At 48.8% G+C, this 12,494-nt stretch overlaps 1 pseudogene and 3 gene segments (V, D, J or C); 1 reads left to right on the top strand and 3 right to left on the bottom strand.

Moving 5' to 3' along the window:
- Positions 1 to 887: 887 nt before the first annotated feature.
- LOC122438745 lies at positions 888 to 4,295 on the bottom strand. The segment is given in 3 exon segments: positions 888 to 1,091; positions 3,748 to 4,070; positions 4,201 to 4,295. Coding segments are annotated over 3 exon segments (438 nt in total).
- Positions 4,296 to 4,988: 693 nt separating this feature from the next.
- Positions 4,989 to 5,253, top strand: LOC122437964 (annotated as a pseudogene).
- A 2,239-nt stretch (positions 5,254 to 7,492) lies between these two features.
- Positions 7,493 to 8,220, bottom strand: LOC122437837. The segment is given in 3 exon segments: positions 7,493 to 7,517; positions 7,616 to 8,030; positions 8,117 to 8,220. Coding segments are annotated over 3 exon segments (489 nt in total).
- A 762-nt stretch (positions 8,221 to 8,982) lies between these two features.
- LOC122437836 lies at positions 8,983 to 11,143 on the bottom strand. The segment is given in 3 exon segments: positions 8,983 to 9,100; positions 10,528 to 10,930; positions 11,062 to 11,143. Coding segments are annotated over 3 exon segments (570 nt in total).
- Between the last annotated feature and the right edge of the window lie 1,351 nt (positions 11,144 to 12,494).

Genomic DNA, 12,494 nt, shown 5'->3' with positions numbered 1-12,494 from the left:
TCAGTTGGTAAAGAATCCACCTGCAATGCAGGAGACCGTGGTTTGATTCCTGGGTCAGGAAGATCTGCTGGACAAGGCATAGGCTACCCACTCCAGTATTCTTGGGCTTCCCTTGTGGCTTAGCTGGTAAAGAATCCGCCTGCAATGTGGGAGCTCTCGGTTCGATCCTGGATTGGGAAGATCCCCTAGAGAAGGGAAAGGCTGCCCACTGCAGTATTCTGGCCTGAAGAATTCCAGGGACTATACAGTCCATGGGGTCTCAAACAGCTGGACACAACTGAGCGACTTTCACTTTCACTTTCATGACTCAGATGAGGGAGGAACATTGTGGACAGAGTAGCGAGGGCCAGGAAGCTGATGCCAGGGAGGTGGGGAGAGGAATGACTTACCCACCCAGGAAAGGTGGGTAAGAGAAGAGAGCTCATGAGAGCCAGGTTGGGGGAGAACCTTCCAGAGAGACAGCGATGAGCTGCCTGAGGTGAGACAGGAGGGCCTATTTTCATCTAACTTACCAACAACCTTCCCTCCTGGAGGTCTCAGGCTAAGGTGATGACTAGAAGTCAGAGCTGCGGAAACTCCTGGTTCACAGGGAGGATACAGAGAAAAGACAGCAATGGCTGGTGGACACATGTCCCCAAGGCCTGGAGTGAGGTCTGGGCCAGCACAGACCACACACCCAGGGTCACACTGCAGGCACGTGGCAGCAGAGCCCTGAGGCTCCCGGTGCTGGGATCCTACCAGCAAGGGGCTGCCCTTGCCTTTTTGCACAGAGAGCAGCTGGCCGTGCAGGGCTGTGGAGTAACTGCTGGCGCAGAAGTACACAGATGTCTGGGAGTGTTTGGAGGATTCCAGCGTGAGAGGGAAGTTCTCTGTGTTTGGTCTGGAGACGCTGTACCCGTCGGGCACATCTCCTTGCTCCTTGGTGAAAGGGCCAGTTGAGTAATGGATCAGCCTCAGCCCGAGTCCCGGGTCTTGTTGGTACCAGTACATATAGTTATGACCCAGATCCTGAGTACAATTAAGTGTCACGTTCTGTCCTGTCCTGACGACCTGGAATCTGGGGTACTGGGTGACACCAGCGTGGACCGCCCCTGTGGAGAAGGAGGACCGATGCTGCAGTCATAGCGGACATGCTTCGTGCTGGCACCCCCAAGGGGACCCTGCCCCCAGGACTCACCTGCCTGCAGGAGACAGAAGACCACACAGCCCAGGAGGCAGGGGCTCATGGTGGGAGCGGGGCAGGCGGAGGGCCCTTTGGTCTGAGTGTGGATGAGAGGGGAGAGGGGCTCTCCAAGGAGTCCTTCTGAGATGTCACTGTCCCTGCCAGGCCCCAGAGCCAACCTGTCACTCAGGGGCCACGCCCCTTCCCCCAGAAGCTCAAATCAAAGTTGATTCTAAATCAGTAGCTTAGAACAGGGAGATGCCTTGGACAGATTGCTTGGACATCATCTGGACAGATGTAAGTCTTACAAAGTCGTTGCAAGCTTTCCCTAGAGTAGTTTGCACCTTTATGTATATTTTACTCCAGAGATAATTACTTAATTTGCATATTAGCTTATTTACGTACATATTTCTGTAGTTTTGAATCTCAGAGGAAATCCTTAGGGCTTCCCGCTGTCCTTTATGACCCATGCATCACAAATACTACCTGAAGTGTTGTTTCTACTTTGCTCAATTGACCACAGTCCTGCTCCTGTCCTCTCACCTACAATGATTCTTTGGAGTCTGGTTCCTTAACTACAGCGCAGACTCATCACTATTGAGGAATCATTTGACTCTATTTCTTCTCAGTTCATTAACAGACGGGACACCTGCCAAATGCAGGTACAGCTCCTTCATGGTCGCCAAAGCATGTGCTTCCTGAGTCTCAGGGCACAGGGAGGGGAAGCAGCAAGTGAAACCACCGCAGCCCTAAGACAGAACTTTCTTTGTGGCCAGAAGCTGGTTGCTCAGCGTGGATTATACGTTCTCACAAAGGAACATACATACGAGAGGGATTTGGGGCGAGGTGCCAGACTCCAGGATACATCAAAAGTGCTCTGACTTTATGTGGGACATCCACTCCATGGGAATACTTCCTTGTGAAGCATGGCTGCCGTTAATAGATTGATATCCTAGAGCTCTAAACTATATCTTGTTGCACAAACCCCACTCTCAAAAGGACTCTGTACCTAGAATGATGTTCTGCTGTTGGGATCTTCAAATTCTCAATAGTCTTTGAAATATCGACCCTGAAAATTATGTACTAGATCCTGGTTACATGATTTTAGATGTTCCGTGACCTCCTGATGGTCGGTTTCACTTTAGCATGACCACACGTCTAGTGTCTGGGTGACTCACCACTCCTGGGTCCTGGGACAGAAAGACACTGATGCTGAAGTGAGAAACAAAGGAGGAATCTCATGTCATAACCACAATGACCAGCCTTGAATCTGCGCCTGGCAAGCCCTCGAGTGGTTCCATACACGTGCTCAGAACTTCGCTGGTCCAGGACACAGAAGGACACAGTAAAGGGGGGTCATACCCAGGCCAGGCCAGAAGAAAGTGGTCTTTCCAGCTCAAGGCCTGTGGCCTGAATCCTTGGGATCAAGTCATAGGAACCCTTCTCCTGGCATGGAATTATCATTCCATTCTGAAACAACTACTGCTGGTGGTCTGGCCAGCCCAGGACCCAGTGTGTGAATCTGAAGCCTTGCTATGTTGTTTCTCATAGAATATTAACAAAAAAATCATTATAAAATGATTTCAGAAAAAGGGTTCATGAGAAAAAAAAACCTGTGAAATTGAGTAAATAAATTTTACAAAAACAGCCTGTACCAGCTGGTAAGAACTTAGATGGTCATTTTATCAAACCATCAATCCCCGGTTAGGATTGTCCCTCACACGGAAATGGTGTCTCACATGGTTTCAAGCACTTTGTTATAATATATATTATATTATATATATTATAACACTTTCCAGGAGCACTTACTTGTCTTCCATATTTAGCTCCAGGCTAAAAAGGAATTGTTTTGATGGGTACAGACATTAAATTTTCACTAACAAGATGCATGAGCAAAACAAATCTACAACCACAGAAATCACACTGTTGATTGAACGTGTCACCGTGACTCTGTCAGAGACATTTAATTAAACTTTATTCTGGGTATTAAGTGAGACTGGTTTTGGAAGAGGTTAACATATAAATAGGTAGATTTTAACTTTAGGTTAGATTAACATTTTAAACAGATGACCTTCCATTCCACAGTCTTAGTGGGCCTAATCCAACCAGTGAAGATATGAATAGAACGAAAAGACTGATCCTCCCCCAGGTAAGAGAGAACTGTTCAGCTGATGGCCTTCAAACTGGCCCATCAGTTCTTGGGCCTTTGAATTTAAACATCAGCTCTCCCTGAACCTCTAGCATCACCAGTCCAACCTGCAGATTTGGACTTGTCAGCTGTAACAGCTACGTGGAGCGAACTCCTTTAAAAGATGGGGAGCAGAGAACACAGGTGTTGAGGACAGCTTTGAGTCTGATTCCTTGTCTGACAGTTAGGAAATATGAGATCTGGGCAAGTCACTTCCCATCAGATGTATAAACAGTTAAAATAATCTTTATCTTGCATGATCTATGTGAGCATTAAAATGTACAAAGGAAAGAATGTCTGGGAAAGGCTATCAGCTCTACCTGGGTCTGGCTCTGGCTGGCTGGCAGCTGACACCCTGGCAACCACTTCCTGAGCTGGGGTAGGAGTGTTTTTGTACCAGAGGCATCTGATCATGCAGGGCTGTGTCTTGGCTGCTGGCACAGAGATACACGGCTGAGTCCGTCAGCTCCAAGGGGGTCAAGCTCAGCTCAGAGCGAGAGTCACTGAACTGTTCTCCTGAGAATCGATCCGGGAGCTGTGCTTCTCCCCACACCCTCTGGTTGTAATACTGAACGAGGAACCGGGGGCCCTGGCCCAGGGCCTGTTGGTACCAGTACACGGAGCGGTGTCCAGATTCAGGGGAACATCTCAGAGTCGCGTTCTGCTTTCTTGATTTGATCAGGTACTTGGGGGTCTGGGTGACTCCAGAATCCACCAGGCCTGTTGGGGAGGAGACAAGGAAGCTGAGGGCAGAGCACAGGGAAGCCTCCTGCTGCAGCCGTCATCTCCGGGCTTCTATCTCAGGGAGTCAAAGACATCTCAGAAGCTCCCACACTGTGTCTAGACTCACCTGATCCGAGGAGGCAGAGAGTCACACAGCAGAGGAGCCTGGAGCCCATGGCAGCATCAGGAACCCAAGACTGCTGCTGGCTGGGAGCGGGGCTCCTGGGCTGAGTGGTGTAAGTGCTGACCCTCCTGCTTCCCTGATTGGACCATTGCCTATGACATCACTGGTCTGTGTCTCTGCAGGCTGTTTCCTGATCCACTGGACCCCTGGCCAGGTCCCATGGTGGGCTCCTCTATGCCCTTCCCAGTCCTGCACAGCCCCTCGGCAAAGGGTGGGTGTGTGGCAAGCACTGTCCCCATATGCCCATAACATGGCTTTCTCTTCTCTTCCTGTCCCTGCCTGACACTCCTCACCCAGCCCTCACCAGCCACACTAATCCATCACCCACCATTCCCCATGCTGCTCCAGGAGATGACCCCCTGAGCACATCCTGAGGATCCAGGCACGTCCCCACTCCCCTGGGCAGTGAGGAGTCTGGGCTGGGTCCATGTGTCTGGACCACTCAGGGAACTCAAACCTGTTTTCTGATTCAGGCATGTAGCCAAGGTTCCCCTAAGCTGCCCTCCCCAGGGTGACTCTCAACCCCTCCCAGGGCACCAGCTTACCATGGACCCACAGTGCCTCCTAGTGGCCAATGGTCCACAGTCTCACAGATCTGTGCCTTCTGTCTAAATCAAGAATGCAAATTCAGATTCTTCATGGCTTTGGTAGTGACTGTGTCTCTATGCAGGTGTGAGCCTGGCCCGCGCCTTCCCCAGGAGACCAGAGCCAGCCTCTGCTCCTTGGTGACCATGTGTAACTGAAAGGCCGTGATCAAGAATGCCGATATGTCAGAGGAGATGCAACAGGACTCGGTGGGGTGTGCTACTCAGGCATTGGAGAAGTATAATACAGAGAAGGACATCGCAGCCCACATCAAGGAGTTTGACAAGAAGTACAACCCGACCCAGCACTGCATCGTGGTGAGGAACTTCAGTCGTTGCATGACACATGAAACCAAAGACCATCTGCTTCTACCTGGGCCAAGTGGCCAGTCTCCTGTTCAAATCCGGGTAAAAGCATGCACTGTGCCACACACCCAATGATCCAGCCAAAAACCAGGGCTGCAGCCGAAACTCCAAATACCAGAGACTGAAGTCTTCAGCCCTGCCTAAGGGAACACCTCCATCTTTGAACCTTTATTGGGTTTTGTACAGGGCATTCTCTGTACTGGTTTGTTGTGGTTATAAAGCAAGCAAATAAATATAAATGTAAACAAAACGGCTTACATTTGTATTTATTTTCTATTCCATACCTCTCTGCTGCATGTTTGTTTTTCTCTTCAAAATCCATTCTTTTAAAGAGAGAAGTCTGTTGGAGAAGGGTTTATTAAGTATCATGGGTTCAAATAATCTAGAGTTGAAGATGGACTCTTTAGTTGATCTTGGGTAGTCTGTTGGGGGTGATTCCTTGAAGTTTCTGAGGGATGTAACAGACTAGCCTATTCAGCACTCTTGCATTGCATTCTTGCCCATCCTGCTCCTGTTGTGCATGGAAGAATACTACTCAGAAGTGCATGTTGAGAGAGGCATGGCAGAGAAACTACTGGACTCTTACTCCTAATCTGATAAGTGTATTCCTTAAGTGCTCCTTTTGTGATAACAGCTATAGAGTGTTCTGGGCCTTGGGCCTCAAGAGATGATGAATGTGTCCTGGAACTCCTTTAAGCTTTCTACGGCTATAAAATGGAAATAAGCTGGTGAGAAAGTTGGGCTAATGAGAAATTTGTTGGGCTCTAGACATTTCCCCTCCCCTGCCTTGGCCAAAGCATACTCTAAAGATCAAAGGTGGTCTTAAAGGGAAAGACCCTTTGAGCAGCGGCCCTCCTTGTGATTCTAGTAAAGTCTACAGGAATTTAAACTTACAAGCCGGCTGCGCTGTGCTTTAACTAGCTGTGTTCACATATGAGTTGAAGCTTTCATTAAAAGACAGAATTAAAAATAAAAAAGATATTCCCCACAACCCCATCTGCAACCCCTCCACACACAGTCACGCACACAGAGACACAAATACATACCCCTGATCTACTGCCTTCCCAGCCTGACAAAATTAGGGTTGATCCTCAAATCCACTCTTATCCTCTGGGGTAAAAGACTGTATGATCTGACACTTTTACTAAGAAGGAAGTAATTATTGTACCGCTGCAATGACAGTAGTTAGCGAAGATGAAAATACATGACCATAAAATGAATACTCTGAAGATCTCAAGTGAATCCACCTGGAAGCATGTATTCCATAACTACTTCTGATTAATCAGATGCATATATTTCCAGATTTCCCATTGAAATTAAGCATTACCAAATTCTAGGGAATGCATTTTATAAAGAGGTTTTGTATATATGGACTCATTTATTTCTGCACTTATAAAATCTTGATATAATGAGGTAATGGAGGATATATTTTGACTTTGAGAAGATTTTGATGAGGAAGGTGGGCCAACCTGGCCTAGGTTAGGTGAGATGCTGAGGAAATCGGGGGACCGGGGGGAGAACACACAAAGACAGTCTGTCCTCCTTCAATGGACTCACATGAAGTTTTGGATGATTGATAATTAACTGAAGTTGGTTTCTCTTTGATGACTCCAGAGAGCTTGTTCAAAGCAGACCACGTGGGCAGGCTATTTTAAAAACTACCTTGTGATTTGGGAAAAAAAAACAAAAACAAAAAACTACCTGGTGATTTGGGAAGGGATGTGACCATAGCTCAGTTGGTAAAGAATCCACCTGCAATGCAGGAGATCATGGTTTGATTCCTGGGTCAGGAAGATCTGCTGGACAAGGCATAGGCTACCCACTCCAGTATTGTTGGGCTTCCCTTGTGGCTCAGCTGGTAAAGAATCCTCCTGCAATGTGGGAGCTCTGGGTTCGATCCTGGGTTGGGAAGATCCCCTAGAGAAGGGAAAGGCTGCCCACTGCAGTATTCTGGCCTGAAGAATTCCAGGGACTATACAGTCCATGGGGTCACAAAGAGCTGGACACAACTGAGCGACTTTCACTTTCACTTTCATGACCCAGATGAGGGAAGAACATTGTGGACAGAGTAGCGAGGGCCAGGAAGCTGATGCCAGGGAGGTGGGGAGAGGAATGACTTACCCACCCAGGAAAGGTGGGTAAGAGAAGAGAGCTCGTGAGAGCCAGGTTGGGGGAGAACCTTCCAGAGAGACAGCGATGAGCTGCCTGAGGTGAGACAGGAGGGCCTATTTTCATCTAACTTACCAACAACCTTCCCTCCTGGAGGTCTCAGGCTAAGGTGATGACTAGAAGTCAGAGATGTGGAAACTCCTGGTTCACAGGGAGGATACAGAGAAAAGACAGCAATGGATGGTGGACACATGTCCCCAAGGCCTGGAGTGAGGTCTGGGCCAGCACAGACCACACACCCAGGGTCACACTGCAGGCACGTGGCAGGAAAGCCCTGAGGCTCCTGGTGCTGGGATCCTACAAGCAAGGGGCTGCCCTTGTCTTTTTGCACAGAGAGCAGCTGGCCGTGCAGCGCCGTGGAGTAACTGCTGGCGCAGAAGTACACAGATGTCTGGGAGTGTTTGGCGGACTCCAGCGTGAGAGGGAAGTTCTCTGTGTTTGGTCTGGAGACGCTGTACCCGTCGGGCACATCTCCTTGCTCCTTGGTGAAAGGGCCAGTTGAGTAATGGATCAGCCTCAGCCCGAGTCCTGGGTCTTGTCGGTACCAGCACATATAGTTATGACCCAGATCCTGAGTACAATTAAGTGTCACGTTCTGTCCTGTCCTCACGACCTGGAATCTGGGGTCCTGAGTGACACCAGCGTGGACCGCCCCTGTGGAGAAGGAGGACCGATGCTGCAGTCACAGAGGACATGCTCAGTGCTGACACCCCCAAGGGGACCCTGCCCCCAGGACTCACCTGCCTGCAGGAGACAGAAGACCACACAGCCCAGGAGGCAGGGGCTCATGGTGGGGGGTCGGGGCAGGCGGAGGGCCCTCTGGTCTGAGTGTGGATGAGAGGGGAGAGGGGCTCTCCAGGGAGTCCTTCTGAGATGTCACTGTCCCTGCCAGGCCCCACAGCAGACCTGTCACTCAGGGGACCACGCCCCTTCCCCCAGAGGCTCAAATCAGAAATGAACCTATGTGAAGAGTTCACTACAAGGAGATCCATCTAGCTCAATAGGCATAAGCCTCACAAGTTGTTGTAACCTGTAAACTGTTTGCAACTTTATGTATACTTTGTTCCAGAGAGAATTCTTCATTAAACTTATATTCGTCTTATTTATCCACATATTCATGTAGCCATTTTAAAGTTATTTTTCATTGGAGTATGATTGCTTTATGAAGTGTGTTGGTTTCTGCTGTACGCCAGGTGAATCAGCCATTAGTATGCGTATATCCCCTCTCTCTTGAACTCCCCTCCCTCCACCCCTGCACTTTACCCCTCTAGGTCCTCAGAGAGCAAAGAGATGAGCTCCCTGTGCAGGACAGCAGCTTCCCACTAGCTCTCTACTTTATACATGTAATGTGATTTCTTAGTTTTTCTTCTTGGGGAAAAATCCTTATAGCCTTCTGCTTCCCTTTACGACTCTTGCATCCCACCTATGTCTTCAAATGTCCGTTTTCCTTTGCTTAGTTGACTGCAATTGTATATATATTTTTTCTTCCACCTGCTTCTTCTGGCATCTGGTTCCCCAACCCTGGGGCAGGCTCACCAACATTTGAGGAATCCTTTGAGTCTATTTCTTACCATTTGCTGATAGACTGGGCATCTGCTGAATGTGGCTACAGCTCCTTCATGTTCACCAGAACACAGGCTGCCGTGTCTGAATGGGGGCAGCAGCGCACCTGTAACCCACCTTTCTTTGAGGAGAGTAGATAGGTGCTCTGCACCGTGGATGACCTGGGAGCACAAAGGAATACAGATGCGGGACTGGGAGGAGGTGGCAGACTCAGGGCAAAAGGAAACTGAGTTTGAGCAAGCTCTGGGGATTGGTGATGGACAGGGAAGCCTGGCATGCTGAAGTCCAAGGGGTCTCAGAAGTCGGACACAACTGAGTGACTATACTGAACTGAAGGTACTGCCCAATTTGACTGGCTGAATCTGTAGACCTGGAATCCCACATACAGACGGTTGAATGTGAAGTTATACACAAAGTTTTGATTACGGTGTTGTGGATGTCTCAGGGACCCTAAAGCCTACATGGGTTAAAGGTTAACTATAGGGCTTCTGAGGTGGCACAGTGGTAAAGAATCCACCTGCCATTGCAGAAGATGTGGATTTGATCCCTGGGTCAGGAAGATCTCCTGGAGAGGGAAATGGAAACCCACTGCAGTATTTTGTCTGGGAAATCCCATTGACGAGGAGTCTGGCAGGCTACAGTGCCTAGATTTGCAAAGAGTCAGATATAACTGACATACACATATAATTCACATTTTAAAATATCTGAGAAGGCATATATATCACACACTTGTTAATTTCATGTGATGAATCATCGGGCATAAATAAATTTTTCCTGTGACTTCTGATATCCTCAACTATAGGATTTCAAGTTAACCTATGTCCATTTCTACCTTTGCACCTAGGAAATGGTAGAAGAGGCTGTCAGAGTTTAGCAATGCGAATCAAGAAGTCCAGAGTGCTGTTATGTGCTAGGGACTTCATGCTTATTAAGTACTTATACAACAGTGGAGCATGGTGTAATGCTATTATAACGTGTCACCTTGACTATGCCACAGGTATTTAATTAAACATTATTCCAGGTGTTATATGAGGGTGTTGTTGGAAGAGATTAACATGTAAACAGGTAGACTTTAATATGAGATTAGATTAACATCGTAACATTGTAAACAGATGACCTTTCATAGTGTTTCATGGTGGGCATCATCCAACCAGTGAAGACTTGAATAGAACAGAGAGACTGATCCTCCCCAAGTCAGAGATAATTGTCCAGGTGATGGCCTTCAAACTGGATCATTAGTTCTTCAGGTTTTGAACTAAAACTCAGCTCTCCCTGGGTCTCTAGTACCACCAGTCCAGTATCCAGTTTTGGGGCTTACCAGCCTTAACAACTATGTGAACCTACTCCTTTAAAACATGTATACGTATGTTTGTTCTATGGGGGAACAGTTCTAAGGGGGGCAAGGACCATAGGTGTTGAGGACAGACTTGAGTCTGATTTCTGGTCTGACACTAAAGAAGTATGAGACCAGGGCAAGTCAGTTCCCCCCAGGTGTATAAACAATTAAAATAATACTTATCTTGCATGATCTTTGTGAGCATTAAAGCACAGCAAAGAAAGAATGTCTGGGAAAATCTGTCCACTCTACCAAAGCCTAGGACTGGCTGGCTGGCTGGCAGCCAACACCCTCACCACACTTCCTGAGCTGGGGCAGGAGTGTTTTTGTCCCAGAGGCACCTGATCACGCAGGGCTGTGTCTTGGCTGCTGGCACAGAGATACACGGCTGAGTCCGTTAGCTCCAAGGAGCTCAGGTTCAGCTCCGAGCGAAAATCACTGAACTGTTCTCCTGAGAATCGATCTGGCAGGTTTTCTTCTCTATTAGCTTGTCCACGGTAATACTGAACGAGGAACTGGGGGCCCTGGCCCTGGGCCTGTTGGTACCAGTTCACGGAGCGGTGTCCAGAGTCAGGGGAACATCTCAGAGTCGCGTTCTGCTTTCTTGATTTGATCAGGTACTTGGGGGTCTGGGTGACTCCAGATTCCACCAGGCCTGTTGGGGAGGAGACAAGGAAGCTGAGGGCAGAGCACAGGGAAGCCTCCTGCTGCAGCCCTCATCTCCGGGCTTCTATCTCAGGGAGGCAAAGGCATCTCAGAAGCTCCCGCGCTGTGTCCAGGACTCACCTGCTCCCAGGAGGCAGAGAGTCACACAGCAGAGGAGCCTGGCGCCCATGGCAGCATCAGGAACCCAAGGCTGCTGCTGGCTGGGGGCGGGGCTCCTGGGCTGAGAGGTGTAAGTGCTGACCCTCCTGCTTCCCTGATTGGAGCGTTTGCCTATGACGTCACTGCTCTGTGTCTCTGCAGGCTGCCCTTGTCCCCTGGACCCCTTGGCAGGACCCAGGGCTGGCTCCTCTATGCCCTTCCCCGTCCTGCACAGCCCCTCAGCAAAGGGTGGGTGTGAACCGTGCACTCGTCCCATGTCTCCATATGTCCACAATATGACTTGTTCTCCTCTCTCTGCTCCTTCCTGACACTCATCACGGAGCCCTCACGGGCCACCCGAACCCCTCACCCTCCACTTCCTTTGCAGGGTCCCCCCTGAGTACATCCTGAAGCCCCAGGGACGTCCCCACTCTCCTGGGCAGTGAGGAGTCTGCTCTGGTTCCTTGTGTCCTGGAAGCACTGTAAAGTGTGAAGTCCGCTCAGTCGCATCCGACTCTTTGCGACCCCATGGACCGTAGCCTACCACGCTCCTCTGTCCATGGGATTTTCCAGGCAAGAGTACTGGATTGGGTTGCCATTTCCTTCTCCAGAGGATCTTCCTGACCCAGGGATAGAACCTGGGTCTCCCACATTGTAGGCAGACGCCTTACCGTCTGAGCCACATTAGGGAAACTCAAACCTGCTCCCTGATGCAGGCATATAGTCAAGGTTCCCTTAAGCTCTCCTCTCTTGGGTGCCTCTTCAACCCCTCCCAGGCAGCCTGCTTACCATGGGCCCACAGTGCCTCCTAGTGGCCAATGGTCCACAGTCTCAAGGATTTGTACTTTAGGTCTAAAGCAATAGAAATTCCCAACTGCCCTCAGGACAAACCCTCCACACACACACACAGACACACACACACACTCTCACACTCCTGTCCTTATGCCTCCCCAGCCTGGCTGAATTAGGGTTGATCTTGAAATCCACTCAGCCTCTGGAGGTAAAAGATTGTATGAAGAGACACTTCAACTAAGAAAAAAAAAATTGCTCCACCATTGTTATCACGGAAGTTTGCTAAGATGAAATAGTACAGGCCATAAAATAAACACTCTGATGGTCTCAAGTGAAACCATCCTGGAAACATGTATTCCATAGCTCCTTCTGATTAATCAGAACCATATATTTCCAGATTTTATGTTTAAATTAAGTATTGCCAAATTCTAGGTAGTGTACTTTATAAAGAGGTTTTATGTATATGAACCTATTTATTTCTATACTTATAAAATCTTGAAATAACTCTCCAGTCTGTAGAAGACCTAGGAGGACTTCTCTCCAAAGAAGACATGCAGATGGCCAACAAGCACAAGAAAAGTTTGGCAACAACACTAATTATCAGAGGAGTGCAAGTCAAAACT

The sequence above is a fragment of the Cervus canadensis genome, chromosome 3, assembly GCF_019320065.1.
Source record: "Cervus canadensis isolate Bull #8, Minnesota chromosome 3, ASM1932006v1, whole genome shotgun sequence".
NCBI lineage: Eukaryota > Metazoa > Chordata > Mammalia > Artiodactyla > Cervidae > Cervus > Cervus canadensis.
The sequence above is the reverse complement of the archived record's forward strand: the minus strand, read 5'-3'. Positions and strand labels throughout refer to the sequence as shown.